This window comes from Schistocerca gregaria, chromosome 1, assembly GCF_023897955.1.
Source record: "Schistocerca gregaria isolate iqSchGreg1 chromosome 1, iqSchGreg1.2, whole genome shotgun sequence".
NCBI lineage: Eukaryota > Metazoa > Arthropoda > Insecta > Orthoptera > Acrididae > Schistocerca > Schistocerca gregaria.
The window spans coordinates 150316830-150337145 of NC_064920.1; the positions used below are offsets into that span (position 1 = coordinate 150316830).

At 41.7% G+C, this 20316-nt stretch overlaps 1 protein-coding gene across 2 annotated transcripts in view; it reads left to right on the top strand.

Annotated features, from left to right (window-relative positions):
- LOC126335000 (uncharacterized) overlaps window positions 1–20316 on the top strand; it is a 912695-nt gene that overhangs the window by 611734 nt on the left and 280645 nt on the right. For both annotated transcript variants that reach the window (XM_049997826.1, XM_049997835.1), the window contains exon 4: window positions 12294–12516. In XM_049997826.1, coding sequence (XP_049853783.1) covers window positions 12294–12516 — 223 coding nt within the window. The remainder of the gene's footprint in view (window positions 1–12293; window positions 12517–20316) is intronic.

Consider the following 20316-nt stretch of genomic DNA (forward strand, 5'->3'; position numbering starts at 1 on the left):
ATTTCGATTTGTTATTACAAATTTAACGTTTTAATTTGACTCACCCTCGTATTTAAAATAACAGGTATTAAAGTTTTTTACATGGCTGTTGTGATCATCCTGCAGAGAGAAAGAGAGAAGGGTAATCTAGTATGAGGCGATGTCACTTTGTATATTGGTCTGTTGTTCACTTTTTTTTGTGGTGTGGCATTGTTCTTGTGATGTGTTGAGGTATCGCTATTTCCATAGCTGTCTGATTTCTTCACCATTATTCACTAAATTCTCTAGGATGACTTAATAACAAAAAAAATCAGCACTGCAGAAAAAGGGTTGGCGTCAAAACAAGGCTGGTTTTGATTTACTATCGATATGTCTATTCTGGTGTTGTCAGTATGTCTGTGTCTTGCTGTCCGCGCCCGGTAGCTGAATGGTGAGCGTGAAGGATTGTCAATCCTCTGGGCCCGGGTTCGATTCCCCGGCTGAGTCGGGGAATTTTCTCCGCCGAAGGATTGGGTGTTGTGGTGTTATCATCGTCATCCTATCATCCTCATCGACTGCAGGTCGCCGAAGTGGCATCCAATTGAAAGACCGGTACCAGGTGAGCGGCCTGCCGGACGGAAGGCCCTAGCCATACGGTTAAATAAATATGTCTTGCTGTTGTATTACTGGCGTTCGTTGGCGTAATATTTAACAAAATCAACTACTGTGACAGTTTATAGAACAAATGGCAGTAAAAATCTTTTTATTTTAGGAATTACAAAGATATATAAATGAAACAGGACATAGTGTTGAAACAGACAGCGACCTCAAAGTGGTGCATACTGTGGGAAAGAGCTGGAGAATGGATATTTTGGAGGAAATGGAAACATTCATTCATGCCATAAGTCGAAATACGAGATTATAAATGAAATGACAGAGTTTAAAAATCCATAGTTCTATACAGATTTCAATTATCTACTCTTAAAATAGTAAGTACATGACACGGAGATTATATATGAGTACAGTTCCCAGAAATATCTTTGTAGTTCTTAAAATAAAAAGATTTCATAGTGCCGTTTGTACTGTAAAATTGCCACAGTCGCTCATTTTGTAAAATATAACACCAAACAACACGAGTAATACGACAGCAAGACATAAAGAAGACATTGATAGTGACAACACCAAAATCGACATATCAAATGTGATATCGCCATCTTTTTTTCTGCACTGCTGATTTGTTTAATGTTATCGTCTTACAAAGTAATCCATGTGAAGTTTGTGAACAATGGTGTAGATATCCATGGAAACAGTGATACCTCAGCACATCATAAGTAGAATGGCACGCCACAAAACCGAAGAGAGTGACTATTTTACAAAAATGTTCATGTTAACAGCACATCAATATACAAAGTGATATCGCCTCATACTAGTTATCCTTCTCTCTCTCTCTCTCTCTCTCTCTCTCTCTCTCTCTCTCTCCCTCTCTCTCTTCACAAAATGTTTCAAATGCCTCTGAGCACTATGGGATTTAACATCTGACGTCATCAGTCCCCTAGAACTTAGAACTACTTAAACCTAACTAACCTAAGGACATCACACACATCCATGCCGAGGCAGGATTCGAACCTCCGACCGTAGCGGTCGGGCAGTTCCACACTAAAGCGCCTAGAACCGCTCGTCCATTCCGGCCGGCCTCTCTTCACAGGATAATCACAATAGTCATGTAAGGAAATTTTGTTTTTGTAATGCCAATATAGCCTGACGATGAGTATCACGTCGACTCATATTGCTAAATAAATAATTTAGTAGTTAACAAAATTTTGTGATCGGTAGTGGTATCTGAAAACCTCTTCATCGATTGTGCCTCCTGGAATAGCGAGATCGTCTAGGGAATGCCGTGAAAACATTCTCCAGTCTGAATCGCCCCTTCCTCCGAACTGGACCCTTTGCTTTGAGACGTTTCACGTCGCGCACAACAACGACCATCGGTCTGAGGGAGCATAAAATGTGATTCGTCTGAAAAGGTCACCTGTAGCCAGTTAGTGGATGTCAAGTGGCGTGCGAATTCCAGCTTTCGTCGGCAGTGAACAGCGGGCAGCATGGATGAATGAACCAGGCGCCCACTGTGGACGCCCATACACAGCACCGTTCGCCGAACGGTCGTTGAGGAAACACGCTGGTAGCGTTTCGGTTCATACGGGGTATCAGTAACTCAACAGTTGCCTCGTTGCCGGTTTTGGGTAAAGCCATTTTGCCATATACTGTATACTTTAATCATGGCGGCACACAAACAGTTTTCAGACTTACCCATTCCGTAAATACTTCATCCCTTGGCAAGAAAGCCAGTGATGACCTCCGTTTGGACCTCAGGTGAATCACTCAGTTTCCACGTTATGTCAGCGACTCCACTGTTATCCGAAACCTCCCGACGCATTTTATATGTCCTCCACTGCTAGTATTGTCACCTGCTGTCTGTGAGTGGTTATTGCACGTTGATTTCGAACACAGATGGTGGTCACATTAATGTGTCAGGACTGTGTAGTTAAACCCTGTACACAGAATGTAGATTTAATGCAAACCTTAAGGGGGGGGGGGGGGGGGAGGGTGTAGCAGAAAATGGACCTGTTTACATAACCTAACACAGTTTGTGGTGTTTGAAAGATTATAGAACCAAATTTTGTACGTGAGGTAATTACGTTATGGGCTACATACCGGAATTTTCTCAAATTCTTTCTCAAAAAATTTGATCATGTCATTCTTGGAAATTTTCGCAACACATGCTAACACGCAAGGGACATTTTCACAAAAATTACTTTACTTACAACTTTCATATTGTGGTAGGTAATTCGTAGTAATCAGATAAGAAAACGTGTAGAACAGTTTTTTAATATCAGTTTTAGAACTCTTACAATTTATTTTAAAAAATAATGCGTATGAAACAAAGCAATTTCAATTTCACAGGAAAGTAAATAATTTAGACCGAAATACACATAGAAAAAATTTATACCACAGGAAGTTATGTTATACTATGAACAAAGTCTGCAAAAAAAAAAAATCTAGTGGTTCTAGGCGCTACAGTCTGGAAGCGCGCGACCGCTACGGTCGCAGGTTCGAATCCTGCCTCGGGCATGGATGTGTGTGATGTTCTTAGGTTAGTTAGGTTTAAGTAGTTCTAAGTTCTAGGGTACTGACGACCTCAGAAGTCAAGTCCCATAGTGCTCAGACCCATTTGAACCATTTTTTTGCAAAACATTTCTCTTTGTCTATCTTCAATGGTTCAGGGGAAATTGTTCCTTATACACTGAAAAATGAAACTTCCGAAAAATGCACATAAAAGATTTTACAAGAATTTACACCATAAACTAGTACCTTAATGTTGACGACAACCATACATTAGGTCTTCTTGCTCTTCGTGTACCTGTTTCCTTTTCATCTGATGTTTCTGGCGTGCCCTTTTAGCTATATCCTTCACAGACCGTTCATAACGGGCAACAGGCGCAGTATCTGTATTCTTCAATAGCTTCTCGGTGAAGCAACCTGCAACAAATCCTAGTCCAGTAAGGGTCCTTATTCTTACAATGTTACCATCATTAAGCACCAGACCCGTATCATATGTGGCAATTTTAACAACAGTAAATGAAATAAATGTTGTTTTTCGGCATGTCTTCAAAGTGAGACTGTTGAAGCCACTCATTCTTGTGTTGCGTTCCACCATGGGTAGATTTCTTTAACAAATCTGGATGAGTTAGAAACTGTAATATTGGCTTTATGGTGTTTAAGACTGCTTCAGGAACACTGTGTTTGTGTGAATAGGTTTTGTTTTCTGCTTTTGCCTGCTTATATTTGCACCAGGACGTATCACACAATTCATGTAGTGGCTTATCATCAGTTGACAACTTGTGAAAAAATATTTCCCACACTGTGAATGCTAACCAGTAACTACTCCTTCTGTAACCTGATCATTTACGTTAATTATTAATTTAACAATTTTTGCATCATTAACCTGATAAATGTGTACCTGTAAAATAATCTATCGATAGTCATGGGATACACAATTTATGTCAAGGATAGACTATGAGAACATTTATTTTTGCTGTCATTCATTTGATTATCTTTGTTTTACTTTTATTGCCGTTCATTTTACAACTTGCTTTTAAAGACACTATCCATTCTGTTCAACTGCTCATCCGTACCATTTGCCGTCTATGATAGAATTACAATGTCATCAACAAACATAGTCGTTTTTATTTCTTCTCCTTGAACTTCAATTTTCTTTCCAAATTTGTCATTGGTTTCCTTTACTGCTTGCTCTGTGTACAGATTGAATACAGCATCGAGGGTACGCTATTACCCTCTCTCATTCCATTCTCAACTAATGATTGTCCTTCGACTTCTATAATCACAACGGTGCTCGAAAGCCCAACAATTCAAAAACAGTTGTTGAGGCCTCAGACTTTCCGCTAACAGAACGTTATTGCTGTTCTACAAAAAGCAAAGCGTTTTCAATCATTTCGTTACGGTGTCAGTATTCTGTGTCTAGTCACTTGTTATGGATTCTTTCTTTTCATTAACTACTGAAGTATTTGACACAGCATCGACAGTTCGTTCATATGACCTGAATCGTACTCATAGTGACACTGAATTAGAGGATAATCGCCTGTATTTATAAATCATGGAACTTACTGATATCCTTTACTGCGCGTGGCAGAGTTGCTAGAGGGACGACAGAAGGAATCAGTGCGTTATTTATGTGAAAAACATTTTTACCACTTACACCACCCATAAGAATATTCATCGACTGTCGTAATCAATGTGTTGTTGTTCTTATTGACGCATTTCGCAAGTGAGAGGGAAAAGAGAGATGATGATGCTGACTATGGGCGGACGACGTTAAAGACCTCTCTGAATGTGTGATTGGAATGCCACGTCCTAAATCATCAGAGGCGCTTCCATTGGCACATGTGTGGAGCGGCACAGCGCCACACGTAGCCGGGAACTAATTGTGGGGCTCCGACACACGCCTTTAGCTTAATTATTAGGAACCCGGACAACTTATGCATATGTAAACAGGCACTCCCGTTAACCTTAATTATTTCGCTGATCATTTCGTGGAAGTGATCAAAAAAGCGAACACTCAACTCATTATTCGTAATTACTTACAGTTTAGATATTCCGCGATGTGCAACAAGAGCGATTAATGGAATTATATTCGGTAAATATTATGCCTGACACGCCTAATATGTCAAACATAGGTGTAACCCGCTAATGAATAGTGTGTCAAGATCCTCAGCTGTTAATCTGGCGCAGCCCGTTCAAAATTATAGATGGTTGTTGGCAATTGGCTGCGGAGAACCACTGTCAACGTGTGCGAAGGTTGTTAAATGATGTTCTCTACCGCAAAATTACGACAAAGTCGGAACTGAATACCAGAATTTCGTTTGTCAACTTCGTATAGTGTGTTCATGTGAATGCTCTTTTCTTGAAGCCTGTTTTCCCGATTTCTTCCTCGCGTTTTAAATAAGGAGTTTTTGCGTTTGTTAGTGATTTTTTCTTTGGATACAAATCATTCCGTGTGTGCAGTTCCCCGATAAATCCTAAGTAATTCACATTACGCTACAGCTATAGTTCTAAGTGACAGGCACAGAACGCTTCAAAATACAGCCAGAACACCACGATACAGACTAAATGAAGGATCTTAGTTAAGCTGTATTTGCAGATGATATACTAGATATCTCTGCGGGATATCATCATTTAGGTATATGACAGAAATGATCATTGGAAGCAAAAAATGTGGTAAGCATGGGCTCGAAAATGTATTCCTTAATATCGAGGAGATCTTTTTCACATTTGCTAAAGTGAAACAGGTGCCCATAATTCGCAAGGTATAAATTTTAGAATCAATGTTTACAAAGACCATTTTTTTCTTGTTCTGGTCAATACTACCTTCTTCAAAATACGGAAAGAAAAGTGCTTCCAGCGTAGAGATCGGATTCACAGTGTCGAAGATGTAGTTCTCATAGCTCTAATTGTGTGCATTTTGCTGCGTGGAGTGACCGCGCGGTCTGGAGCGCTATGTGACGGATTGAGCGGCCCCTCCCGCCCTAGGTTCGAGTCCTCCCTAGGGCATGGATGTGTGTGTTGTTGTTAGCATAAGTTGGTTTTAGTTAGTTTAAAGTAGTGTCTAAGTCTATCGACCGATGACCGCGGTAGTTTGGTCCCTTAGTAATTCACGCACATTTGAACATTTGGTATGCATTTTGGAGGCCATATTTACTAGACTTTTTTGCTTCGAATGATCGCTCTTGCCACATCCTTGAATACCGAACATTCCTCTTGGACACCCTGTGTAGAATGATTTACTAAATCGATTTTGGAGAGGACGTACTCAACAGTGGGAACGTAGTCAGAATACTTAACCTTGCGGTGTCAATACAAAAATATTATATGCGTCAAATACAAAGAATAAATGTTTCTACTAATATTCCATATTAGCTCTTTGTTATAACAGTTGTTAAATTGCAACCATCTTTATTGTCTTGGATCTAAACAAGCTTAATGTTTTGGCTTCTTTACGCATTTCATAGACTCTATTGCTTGGTGCAATATGATTCATGTATTTTACTATACATCGGAGAGGAGAATGAACCGAAGAAACGTGAAAGGAAAGAGGTATAGCAGAGATAAAGAGTCAGGAGAAAGTTAACACCAAAATTAAGGATCACGAAATAGGCGAAATGAAGGAATTCCGCTTCTTTGGAAGCAAAAGAGCGTATTACGATAACGTATACGAAGAAAGGAGGACACAGAAAGAAAAAAAAACTGAATCATGGACTGTGGGAAAATAGGAACAGGAGAGAATAAAAGCATTTGAGATGTGGTGCTCCAAAAAAAAAAAAAAGTCGAAAATTGCAAGCAGTGAAAAGATTAGGAATGAGGTGGTCCTTTGTAGATTCATCGAAAAAAAGAACATATAGGAAAAGCTGACGTGACGAAGGAGAGGAAAACGAGATTGGAATACATATAACAGATACCTGAGTACGTAGTTTGCAAATTATACTCTGAGATGAAGACGTTGCACAGGAGAGGAAATCGTGACGGTCTGTAGAAAACCAGTCAGAAGAATGACGTAAAATAAACAAAAAGAGAGAGAAAATATATTTTTATTTGTGTGTGTGTGTGTGTGTGTGTGTGTGTGTGTGTGGTGGGTGGGTGGGTGAGTGTTTTTTTTATTTCTCAGAGGAAACCCCAAATGGTTGGAAACGTATTCCTTAGTGTCCTGCTGAACTTTTGACTGACATTGCATTGCTGCGCCAACATCTTACTTATTAACAGCTTGGGTGGGTGAGTGAGTGAGTGTTTTGTTTTTCTTTCTTAGAGGAAACCCCCAAATGGTTGGAAACGTATTCCTTAGTGTCCTGTTGAACTTTTGACTGACGTTGCATTGCTGCACCAACATCTTACTTATTAACAGCTTGACATGTTCGTGGTAAACTCGTTGTCAACAGTCCGACGTCCAGCGTACGTTGTGGTTGTGTTTTACGCTCTTTAGTTCTAAGATTACAGCACTCGTCTACCCTGTACAAAATTCTTTTACTCTACATATCTACTGAAATCTACATCCACTTGAACCCATTTACTCTAGACACGCCTCGGTGTCCCTACAATGATTTTCACCTCCTACACTACCCTCAGTTACGGTGATCTCAAAATGTGTCCCACCAACTGGTCCTGTGTTTTAGTCGAATTGTGCCATTAATTTCTTTTCTCCCTATTTCGATTCTTCACCTCTCACTAGTCGTCCAGTACACTCATTTAATATTCAGCATTCACACTACAGTAGGTTCAATTAAACTTCTTATCTGAACCGTTTATTGCCCACGCGATACTTCCGGACAAGGCTACACTTAATACTAATACTTTCAGAAGAGACTTCCAAAAACTGAAAGTTATATTTAGTGCGTTTTTTCTTTTTTTTTTCATTGCGTTCTGTACTAGCACCAGGCTGCATTTTATGTCCTGTCTTGTCAGTCACCGACAGTTTTGTTTTCCCAAACAACAATACTCATCTGCTACGCGTATTGTGACTGAATGTCTCCTCACGTAACATAATTCTTTCAGGAGTGCATACTTTAATGCGACTACACTCCAATATCATTTTTTTACATTTTTTAGCTGTTGAGGAAATAACCTCTTTCAATAGATTATCCACTCCATTCGACTGAATCTCCAAGTGCTTTAACGAATCTGACGGAATTACAATGTCAGCAGAAAACCTCAAAGTTCTAATTTCTCCTCTCTGAAGTTTAATTCCCTTTCCAATTACCTCTTTGGTTTCCTTTACTGCTTCCGCATTCTACATATTGAATAACGCTGAGGGATAGACTGCAGTATACAGATTGAATAACGCTGAGGGGTCAACAGCGCCCTTTCTTGAAATAAATACAGACCAGGTTGTTGAAACCCTACAAAAAAAGCATACATTGAATTGTAAATGCAGTTGTATCCCCACAGCAGTATTGAAAATAAAAACCAAAAGTAGCGAGATTTGTAAAAGACCAACCATAAACGTCAGATGAAATACAGCAGAATTATTAGGTAAAATCGAGGATACTAGTTGCAGAGCAGTCAGGTGACTGTAGCTGGGTGACTACCTAGAAATAATGAGTGACCGAGCCACTCTGCGACAGGTATCTCACGCCCAGTATTTTGACAAGAAACTCTGACATGACACAAAATTTTAAAACAGGAACCACACTCACCTCATCATCAGTTAAGATAGAAGACCGCTGTTGCGGGAGATCCAGATCCGCCGTCAGGGTATCTTGTAAAACACTCATTTAAAATGTATCGTATCGGCAGCAGTGTTCCACACCTGTGGGAACTCCTCGCAACGTATGAAAAATTCAAGTGCCAATGGGCAATGTCATACTATAAGCATTGGAAGTCTACTTCTTCAGCTGGTCGTGGTCAGAAGGAAGTAAACGATGGTCGTACCGAAAGTGCCACTGAATCTCCTACCAACACATAATCTTCTGGCTCATAAATGTGGTACCAGTCTGTAGGGGGTCTTAACAGCGAAATGGACCGTTGAGATTTCTGGAGGGTTGGATTCAGGGATAGGACGGTGGTGTCGATAGAGTGCAGGATCATTAAGATTTTTGGAGGGTAGGATTGAGGGGTAGGAAGATTGTGTCGGTAGTGCGCTGGAGTTGATGTACAGGATGTGGTGAGTTGGGTATGTCAGCAGTTAAACGATATGTGGGTATGGGGAGAGGACGGAACACTCCTGCAATCGAAGATGCGTGACTTGGTGTTGTGTTTGTTGACAAATTATGGATGATTTGGCAGAAAGAATGCGTAATGCAGACATAATTCATTGGAACTGGAGAGTTTCAAGAGTATTCCAACATGCAATACACAATCATAGGCTTTTTAGAGGTAAAATGGCAGATTTTCAGTTCCTGAGTGATTGAATAGGAAATGGAGTAGTTACATGGTGTTGTTGTTGTGGTCTTCAGTCCAGAGACTGCTACTCTATCCTGTGCAAGCTTCTTCATCTCCCAGTACCTACTGCAACTTACATACTTTTGAATCCGCTTAGTGTATTCATCTCTTGGTCTCCCTCTATGATTTTTACCCTCCACGCTGCCCTCCAATACTAAATTGGTTATCTATTGATGCCTCAGAACATGTCCTACCAACCGATTAATTCTTCTAGTCAAGGTGTGCCAAAAATTTCTCTTCTCCCTAATTCTGTTCAATACCTCCTCATTAATTGTGTGATCTACCCACCTTATCTTCAGCATTCTCCTGTAGCACCACATTTCGAAAGCTTCTATTCTCTTCTTGTGCAAACTATTTATCGTCCACGTTTCACTTCCATACATGGCCACACTCCATACAAATACTTCCAGAAGCGACTTCCTTACACTTAAATCAATGCTCGATGTTAACAAATTTCTCTACTTCAGAAACGCTTTCCTTGCCATTGCCAGCCTACATTTTATATCCTCTCTACTTCGACCATCGTCAGTTATTTTGCTCCCCAAATAGCAAAACTCATTTACTACTTTAAGCGTCTCATTTCCTAATCTAATACCCTCAGCATCACCCGATTTAATTCGAATACATTCCGTTATCCTCGTTTTGCTTTTGTTGGTGTTCATCTTATATCCTCCTTTCAAGACACGGTTTATTCTGTTCAGCTGCTGTTCCAGGTGCTTTGCTGTCTCTGACAGAATAACAGTGTCATCGGTGAACCTCAAGGTTTTTATTTATTCTCCATGGATTTTAATTCCTACTCCGAATTTTTCTTTTGTTTCTTTACCGCTTGCTCAGTATACAGATTGAATAACACCGAGGAATGGCTACCACTCTGTCTCAGTCCCTTCCCAACCACTGCTTCCCTTTCATGTCCCTCGAGTCTTATAACTGCCATCTCGTTTCTGTACAAATTGTAAATAGCCTTTCGCTCCCCGTATTTTCCCTTTGACTCCTTCAGAATTTGAAAGAAAGTATTCCAGTCAACATAATCAAAAGCTTTCTGTAAGTCTCCGAATAATAGAAACTCAGGTTTGCCTTTCCTTAATCTATCTTTTAAGATAATTCATAGGGTCGGTATTGCCTCACGTGTTCCGACATTTCTACGGAATCCAAACTGATCTTCCCCGAGGTCGTCTTCTACTAGTTTTTCCATTCTTCTGTAAAGAATTCGTGTCAGTAATTTGCAGTTGTGGCTTATGAAAGTGATAGTTCGGTAATTTTCACATCTGTCAACACCTGCTTTCTTTGAGATTGGAATTACTATATTCTTCTGGAAGTCTGAGGGTATTTCGCCTGTCTCATACATCTTGCTCACCGCATGGTAGAGTTTTGATAGGCCTGGCTCTCCCAAGGCTGCCAGTTGTTCTAATGGAATGTTGTCTACTGCTGGGGCCTTGATTCGAACCGAGAGAGGTGGTGCAGTGGTTAGCACACTGGACTCGCATTCGGGATGACGACGGTTCAATCGTGATTTAGGTTTTCCGTGATTTCCCTAAATCGCTCCGGGAAAATGCCGGGATGGTTCCTTTGAAAGGGCAGGGCCGACTTCCTTCCCCGTCCTTCCATAATCCGGTGAGACCGATGACCTCGCTGTTTGGTCTGTTCACCCAAACAACCCGACCGAACACTTGTTTCGACTTAGGTATTCCAGTGCTCTGTCAAACTCTTCAAGCAGTATCATATCTCCTATTTCATCTTCATCTACATTCTCTTCCATTTCTATAATACTGTCCTCAAGACACTCTATATACTCCTTCCACCTTTCTGCTTTCACTTCTTTGCTTAGAACTGGGTTTCCATCTGAGCTCTTGATATTGATGCAAGTCGTTCTCTTTTCTCCAAAGGTCTCTTTAATTTTCCTGTAGGCACTATATATCTTACCCCTAGTGAGATAAACCTCTACATCCTTACATTTATCCTCTATCCATCGCTGCTTAGCCATTTTGCACTTCCCGTCGATGTCATTTTTGAGACATTTGTATTCCTTTTCGCCTGCTTCATTTACTGCATTTTTATATTTTCTCCTTTCATCAATTAAATTCAATATCTCTTCTGTTACCCAAGGATTTCTATTAGCCCTCGTTTTTTTACCTATTTGATCCTCTGCTGCCTTCACTATTTCATCCCTCAAAGCTACCGATTCTTGTTCTACTGTATTTCTTTCCCCCATTCTTGTCAATTGTTCCCTAATGCTCTCCATGAACTCTCTACAGCCTCTTGTTCTTTCAGTTTATCGAGGTCCCATCTCCTTAAATTGCCAGTTTTTTGCAGTTTCTTCAGTTTTAACCTACAGCTCATAACCAATAGACTGTGGTCTGCCCCTGGAAAAGTCTTACAATTTAAAACCTGGTTCCTGAATCTCTGTCTTACCGTTATATAATATATCTGATAGCTTGTAGTATCTCCAGGCTTCTTCCGTGTATACAAGCTTCTTTCATGATTCTTGAACCAAGTGTTAACTATGTAAATAGCTAACATTAGTTACATGGTAAGAAGCTAAAACGGGCCCAGAAAATATTTCAAGCCCCTTAAGGTAGGCGCCCAGACTTACATAATACGTTGTGGGTGTATCTGAATTGCCTATCTTAAGGCGATCCAAATTTTTCCGCGTCAGAGACTGGCGGGAAGGAACAGGTGCTGGTTTAGCTGTTCATGGTTGCGTTCGGAAGGAGAGTGGGGTCGTTTCAGACAAAGAAGCACGGTGACGTTGAAGCGGCTGCTGTTGCACCGGTGTGGAGCGCTCGCTTGCCTGTGAGCTGGTGTGCAGGGTGTGTGTGTGTGTGGTGTGGCAGGGGCCAGGAGCGGCTGGAGACGCTGGACGTGCGGCTGTCGCAGCTGCAGGGCCTGGAGGCGGCGGTGGAGCGCGTGTCGGGCCGTGTGGACTCGGCCGACCGCCGGCTGATGGCGCTGACGCGGGCCGTCGAGCGTCGTACCCACCACGGCGCCGCCGGGCCGCTGCTGGGGGAGTTCGCCTCCAGGGGGGTCCTCAGCACGCTGCGGCTCATCGAGCGCAAGGTAGGCCGCAGCCACCCACGAGGACCACCTCACCCATGACATTCCACAAACCGTACGCCCACTTCACCTCCTTCCCAAACATTGTCCCAACCTGAAAACACGTACACTGTATGTGTGTCCAGTCCCGTGCCCTTTTCCTTTAATGCTCGGTCAATTCGATAAATAATACTCCAATTACTTTTTGCAGCTGCTAATATACAGGCTGTTGCCAAACGATACCGAGATACTTCAGGGGGTTGTAGAGGGTGTCGTGAGGAACAAATAGCGCCCAACACCGCTACAGAGCGTCGAAGTTATAAGACTCTGGCGGCTAGTGCTAGGCTACCCCTTCGGCAGCAGATATAACTCTGTACGCTGACGGACCACAGGCGGAACGTCTCGAAAAGTTGTTTGTTGTTCAGTGATTGCGACTGATTTTCACGATCACAAGTGGAGAAGATAGAGCTAGCTGTTGCCTAGAGAAGCCTTGTGTTATATGAATGTCATGCCTTCTTGCCTGCCGGCCGGTGTGGCCGAGGGGTTCGAGGCGCTTCAGTCTGGAACCGCGCGACCTCTACGGTCGCAGGTTCGAATCCTGCCTCGGGCATGGATGGGTGTCATGTTCTTAGGTTAGTTAGGTTTAAGTAGTTCTTAGTTACAGCGGACTGATGACCTCAGATGTTAAGTCCCATAGTGCTCAGAGCCATTTGAACCATTTGAACCTTTTTGCCTCAGTGGATAACTGTTTCCATCCGCAGTTCATTTTTCTCGCTCAACCCTCTCAAATGTTCAGTGTTTTTTTTTCTGTAGAAAGGAGAAAAATAAAATGCAGCTGCAAACCTATGTCCGAAGCCGTCACCCACGAAGGTAACAGAGCATCTTATTCAAGCAAAACCTGTCTATGCAGAAGTTAGCTCCTTTTTCTGCCCTGGCGATCGTGGCAATAAGTCGCGATAATGATGTAAGCTCTGTCAGCGTACAACGTCACTTTTGCTGCATGTAATGGTACTTGAATTACGTAACCATCACGGCACCTCACCTCAACCTCTCGGTACCAGCAATATTCTACTGTGTTTCTGTAAAATAGTTAACATATTTCTGTGACAACATTCAGATTTGATTTCATTAATGTAGAGGTACTTCGATACACCGATATGTATATACTGCAATGATATTATTCTTATGTGTATTCTTTGTTTTGTCACTATGATCATTGACGTACTTGTAACTCTGATTTTTGGGCCCGTAAGCGGTTAGTAAAGAGCCAAGCTTTGGTCGTCATGTTAAAGAGACGCAAATTGTAGTCAGTTTATGAAATGTGAACTTTAACAGTGAGGAAGATATTTTCAAGTATGTTTTCTATTGTGAAGTGATGTTTTGGAACAAGTTACGTGATATTGCAACAAAAGTAATAAGAAAAGAAGGGTAATTAAAATTCGGAGTGCTGATTACTTTTTTACATCACCATTGTCGTAACTTGCAAAAGTTTAATCTTCAAGAATAGTTTATGAAACACATGTATAAAACTTTTGAATATCGCAGAATAACACCCAGGCCTCTTTGCATCCGAGCTTGGAATCATCACTACCTAGATTTTCAACGATTGAGCCATGAGTTCACAACGAGACCAGCGTCGGAAACACGAAAAGATGAGTGCCCAGTTTATCCATTATTTCAAGAAATGACTTTATTGACTGTGCTCTAATGCCACGTGCCACTTAATATAACTTTGTTGTTGCGCGAAAATGCAATATTTAGCAGAGTGAGCAACACAACTATCATATTTAATTTTTGACCTTTGTTCTGGTAGGGTTGTTAGATGCAGGAGGGGTAGCGTAGTGGCACGGGCCGACGCCTGTAGCTTCGATGCTCTGTAGCGTGGTTGGATGTCTTTTCCGAACAAGTGTATCTATCATTTGTTCCTCGTGACGCCCTCGACAACCCCTCGAAGATTGTTGGCATCCTTGTATAACATTCTGTATACGACGGTAATCGCAAAAGTAAGGTCTATTTTTTTATAAGTACAGAACTTCGTTTTTGTGGCAGTTGGCCACACTGTTCCGATGAGTGCTTCACGCGCTGTGTGTAAACTTCCGCACGCCGCGCTGAGTCGCTCAGTCGCTTGGCAGCCGTCGAGAATGGAACTCCCGTCGGATGCTACCGCCAAGTGCGAATTGCGCAGTTATTTCGTTTTTGAACGCAAAGGGCACTGCGCTTATTCAAATCCATCGCTAACTGATGGAAGTGTGTGGTGAGTCGTACATGGATGTCAAAAATGTTCGCAAGTGTTGTGGAGAGTTTGCAGCTGGTCGGACCGAAATTCACGACGAACAAAGGAGTTAGAGACCATCTGTTTCTGAGGAGACAGTGTTGAAGGTTGAGCAACGCATGCGTGAAGAACGGCGGATCGCCCTGGATGATCTCTGGACGTTGGTTTATGAGGTTTCCCGAAGCACCGCTTATAGAAATTTAACGGAAACATTGAATTACCTGAAGGCGCGCACAAGATTGGAGCTACGCATGCTGACGAAGGACCGCATTCGGCAACGAGTTGATGCTTCCCGCGCATTTCTTCACCGCCTTGCAGCCGAACAGGACAACTTTCGACTCAATTGTCACGGGTGACGAAACCTGAGCATACCACTTTACACCTGAGACCAAGCTACAGTCACGCCAGTGGCTGGCATCCATCTTCAGCATAACTGCGAGTTGGTGTGACATGGGCATAGAAAAACTGCCACAGCGTCTACAAAAATGCATCGACAGAAATGGTGATTATGTCGAAAAATAGCTAAGTGTTAAAGCTGTAAACTGATGTAAACTATTGTAGAAATAAACAGGTCTATGTACTTATAAAAAAACAGGAGTTCTTACTTTTGAGATCACCGTCGTATAAGGAAACATCGTTTTACGTGCTTCAGATTCAATGTTTCTTCTGCACTCGTCCGAAGTTCCGAACATTCCTCACAGGTGTCAGAGCCGTAGCGAATCATCAAAGTGGCGTTTCCTGATAGGTTTCAGAGCCGTACCGAATCATCAAAGTGGCGTCTACCCCTGACACTCGACACAAGCCATGTACTGCGAATTTTTGGTTGTGGGGAGGGAATCGTTGACAAATATCTACAAATGTTTTTGTGCAGAAGTGATGCAGTTGATAGGAGTACCGCTGGACGATAGGCAGAGAGAGTTAAAGCGTGAAGAATTGCAGAAAATGAGCCACATGATCAGTGATGTTTGGTTGTTCTGTCAGCCACTGCCTCCCCGGTGGTGGATCGCGCATGTCCCATTGTTTGTGGAGACGGGCACATAACAACTCTATAATTGACTCTACAGCTATCGGCGAACACTGCAACTGCGTATGTAATCAATCTGTGACACACTCTGATGTTCCAAGTAGTGCTCAAGAAGAGTTTCACGAATGCTCACAAGGAGCCACAAGATTCACAGAAAATCCATTTCATCTAAGTTGTTGGAGCAGTTTGTAGGCCAATAGAGAGACGCATCTGTCGTAGATCGTTACAGGTGGTGATACTTGGGTACATCACTTTGAGCCAGGAACAAAAAGTGAGTCACTGGAGTGCCACCACCGCAATCACCGAAGAGGAACAAATTCAAGGTAGCGCCCTCGGCTGGCAAAGTCATGACAGCATTTTGGGACCTTGATGGTGTCATTCTTGTCGTTGCATTCCGAAAAGTGTGAATCATTAATTCAGTGGCATAAATGTAGACTCTGAACAGACTCAAGAACCGGTTCTAGCGTGAATGGCTTGACAAGGATGCAAAGAAATCTTGCTCTACAACCACAATTCACGCTCACACACAACGCTTAGAACCGGGAACACATCGCCTATTCAGATGAACATCTATGCCTCATCAACCCTAAAATCAGATGTGGCGCCCTTGGCCTTCCATTGATTCGGGCCACTTAAGGTTTCTGTACTTTGCTTTACATAAGACACACTTTGAAGATGACGAGAGCCTAATTAATGTTGTTAAAACATGGTTACATGCACAGGAAAAACAGAGAACATATGCTCTCACACAACGCTGACGTAACGCAATAGAAGGAAATGGAGACCATATTGGAAAATAGTAGGTCTAAAAGAAATACTGACTGATGTCACCAAATTCTAGCTCTTAAAAATGAATATGTTCTGAAAAAAAAAGCTTTGGGCCATTATTTATGGAACGACCCTTGTACATCTTGCTTATCACTTCCACTAACGTTTCATCCTCCCTCGCTCCCTCCCTCCCTCCCTCCTTCCCTCCTTCCCTCCCTCTCTCCCTCCCTGCCTACCTCACCGTCCCTCCCTACTTTTAACTTCATCAACCCATCAAATTCCCCTCGCTGCTGATCCATATGAAATATCTCCATACATTCTGTTCATCTCTCAAACTCTACGCCAACATCTCTTGGTTAACAGCAGGCTATCAAGCATGGCATACTACCGACAGTACACTGATCTACCGACCTTATACAGATTCTGCCAAAGAACCTCCAACAGCCTCCTCCTCAGACAATGTTATCCGCACTGACATTTATCTTACCTTTCAGATCTACCATAATGTCAGGATTTCCTCCTCCTTTCCCATCCAGCTCTACTTGTTCCCTCTTCGTAGTCATGGCCTGCCTTCCAACCTAGTTGCTTATGTTCGAAAATTCACGTCTTCTGTCATGTGCTGTTCACACTACACTTTCCTACATTCCAACTTTTCAACCCTGTTACCAACCTTCTTAATATCAAATAACTTTCCTTCTCCCAACATCTCTTCTCGTAACATGCTGCAGGAAAATTTCCATCAGCATTTGTTTTTAAAAACAATGACCAGTTTGTAATGTAATCAGTATATTTTAAAAACATTTAAGTAATTTATCATTTACTTATCTTAAAACAGCTTTTTGTTTTTAAAATTAAATTACAGTGAAGGAAAAATACCACATTTTTCTGTCATAAATTTTAGGCAACACGCTACGCATACATTCTCCCTACACCATAGTCGTTACATGAAACCTTTCATTCTAAGTTCCAGATCAAACTCCTACATTTCTGTACTTGCGAAGTTGTTTATTGTAGTTGGAAAACTCCAAAAAAAAAAAAAGTTCAAATGTGTGTGAAATCTTATGGGACTTATCCGCTAAGATCATCAGTCCCTAAGCTTACACACTACTTAACCTACATTATCTTAAGGACAAACACACACATCCATGCCCGAGGGAGTGCTCGACCCTCAGCCGGGACAAGCCGCACACTCCATGACTGCAGCGCCCTAGACCGTTCGGCTAATCCCTTACGGCTGTAAAACTCCTTTTAAACTAGGAGTCATGGATAATAATTAGTCACGACTCCTACATCGTTGTCTGCCGACACTCTCAGGCACTTACTATTCTCTCATTCGACTGAAATAATGCAACGACTAAGTCTCCAGTAGAACACCCGAATAATAACAGTTTACTTTATGCTCATTGCTCTGATGAAAACATCTCTAAAAGCAGAAAAGTCGAAAAGTCACTCAAGAAGTAATCACTTTGATCTCCACTGCAACAGTCTCGCTTATTTCTGGTTAAAAAATAAATGAAAACTTGTCAACCTACTCAACTCTCTCCCCAAAAGTCTGCCACCGACTCCATAAACAGTTAAATGATGAGTTTTTTTAACAGTCTATCTTCCACCGAATCACCTCTCTTGTCACAGACTTATAGGCTTTTGTACCACTAATGGGCTTGTCATTGATTCTTTTTATATCACAAGTGTTTACGTCAAAGCAACCTGTTCCCAAAATCAATCCAATCTCTTCTTCAGATACACAATGCCTTAGTGTAAACCTATTTAACAATGTTAAAAACAGAACTAAACATCATAATGTTGGCAAACACTGTGTGCATTATGTCACATCTTCATTACATATCCAAACTCTACCTCACACAGCATACAATATACAGTTGCCAGGAAAAGTTTTAACCATATCTTGCACTCTTGGGACATCTGCACATAATCACACGTTTCTGTACTGGACAACTACAAATAAATTATAAGGAACGTTATCTCCACATCACCTCTCCACGCCATCATACGGATCTTGTAGCATCGTCAACGCTGTGATATGAATCTATTTTGATTTCAGAGAGGGAAAAATAGCAAAACCCAATAATTTATGGTATTCGTTATGAGATATCGGAGAAAGAGAATGTGAATATAGTATTAGTTGACTGTAGAATCATCCATGGATGGTTTCCTAAATCTTGACAATCTGCCATTTTAGCAGAAGTAACAGATCTAACAGCTTGTCTTACATGGGCGTTGCCGACCGCAGCGCCATATTCTGCCTATTTACTTGTCTCTATATTGAATACGCATGCTAATATCAGTTTCTTTGGCGCTCCAGTGTATGTCAGGTTCATGATACTGTGCCCACCATTTCGTTAATGCTGATAGTTATTGGGGTACTTAGGTGCAAGTAAGACACTGCACGAAATTTGAGAAAGTTGGGAGTGAAAAATAGGGGTTGTTATGATTTTTCGTTTATTTCATAATCCATAATATGTAGCTGCATAAGAAATTTAGCAAAAATATAGAATTTTCTTTAGACTTGCGGAGGTCTACATCAGTCTCCAATTTCGAGAAAACTGATATGATGTAGCACGCTCGTTTACGATCACGCCGCGCCCACGATAAAGCCGGAGTTAAATATTCACAAAATTTCTCATATTTCATAAACAGCGTGAGATATTGAAATGAGATTGTGGCAAATGATAACACATAAAGAAGAGAGTATTTTGCCATATGATTACTATGCAAAATTTCATTACCTACCGTGTTAGTCCTCTAGCTACAGAGCTTTTGCGGAAAAATGAAATTTTAAGGGCCATAGATGTTTGGTGAAACGAGAAGTGCTAATTTAGGACAACATAACGCATTTGGTTTGTACCGAGGAAGTGCTTTTTCATAATTTACTGACCTTACTTTTCTTCAGTTCCTCAATTAATTAACGTAATAAACCGCTGTTTCAGAATTCTCTCTCAATTACATCTGTACAAGATGTTAGCCAGGTGCTCTGTAAATCCGCTATGTCTTAGTAAAATAGGCAAATTTCAACGTGGCGTCACCAGAAATTTTGTAGGTTTTACCTAAAATTCGGCTTTCATGACGTTTTTCTGCAGCAACGGCTTTGCTACATTGGATACACCGGTTCCTGTCATATCACTGAAGTTAAGTGCTGTTGGGTGTGGCTGGCACTTGGATGGGTGACCATCTGGACCGCCATGCACTGCTGCCATTTTTCGAGGTGCACTCAGCCTCGTGATGTCAATTTAGGAGCTACTCGATCGAATAGTCTCGGCTCCAGTCAAAGAAAACCATAATAACGACTGGGAGAGCAGTGTGTTGACCAGATGCCCCTCCTATCCGCATCCTCAGTTAAGGATGATACGGCGGTCGGATGGTCCCGATGAGCCACTTGTGGCCTGAAGACGGAGTGCATGACGCTTTTCTGAAAGTTGCAAATGTTAAGAAGTTGGCATTTTCAGTGGAATTCGTTTTATATGTGTGTGAAATCTTATGGAAGATAAGATCATCAGTCCCTAAGCTTACACACTACTTAACCTAAATTATCCCAAGGACAAACACACACACACACATGCCCGAGGGAGGACTCGAACCTTCGCCGGGATCAGCTGCACAGTCCATGACTGCAGCGCCTCAAACCACTCGGCTAATCCCGCGTGGCAATTCGTTTTATATACTAACCAAAGTACAGATGTCAGTAGATGTTTTTGAGTGATGACCATCCAAGTGTAGGCGAGGAGGGGCATGGGCTACAGTT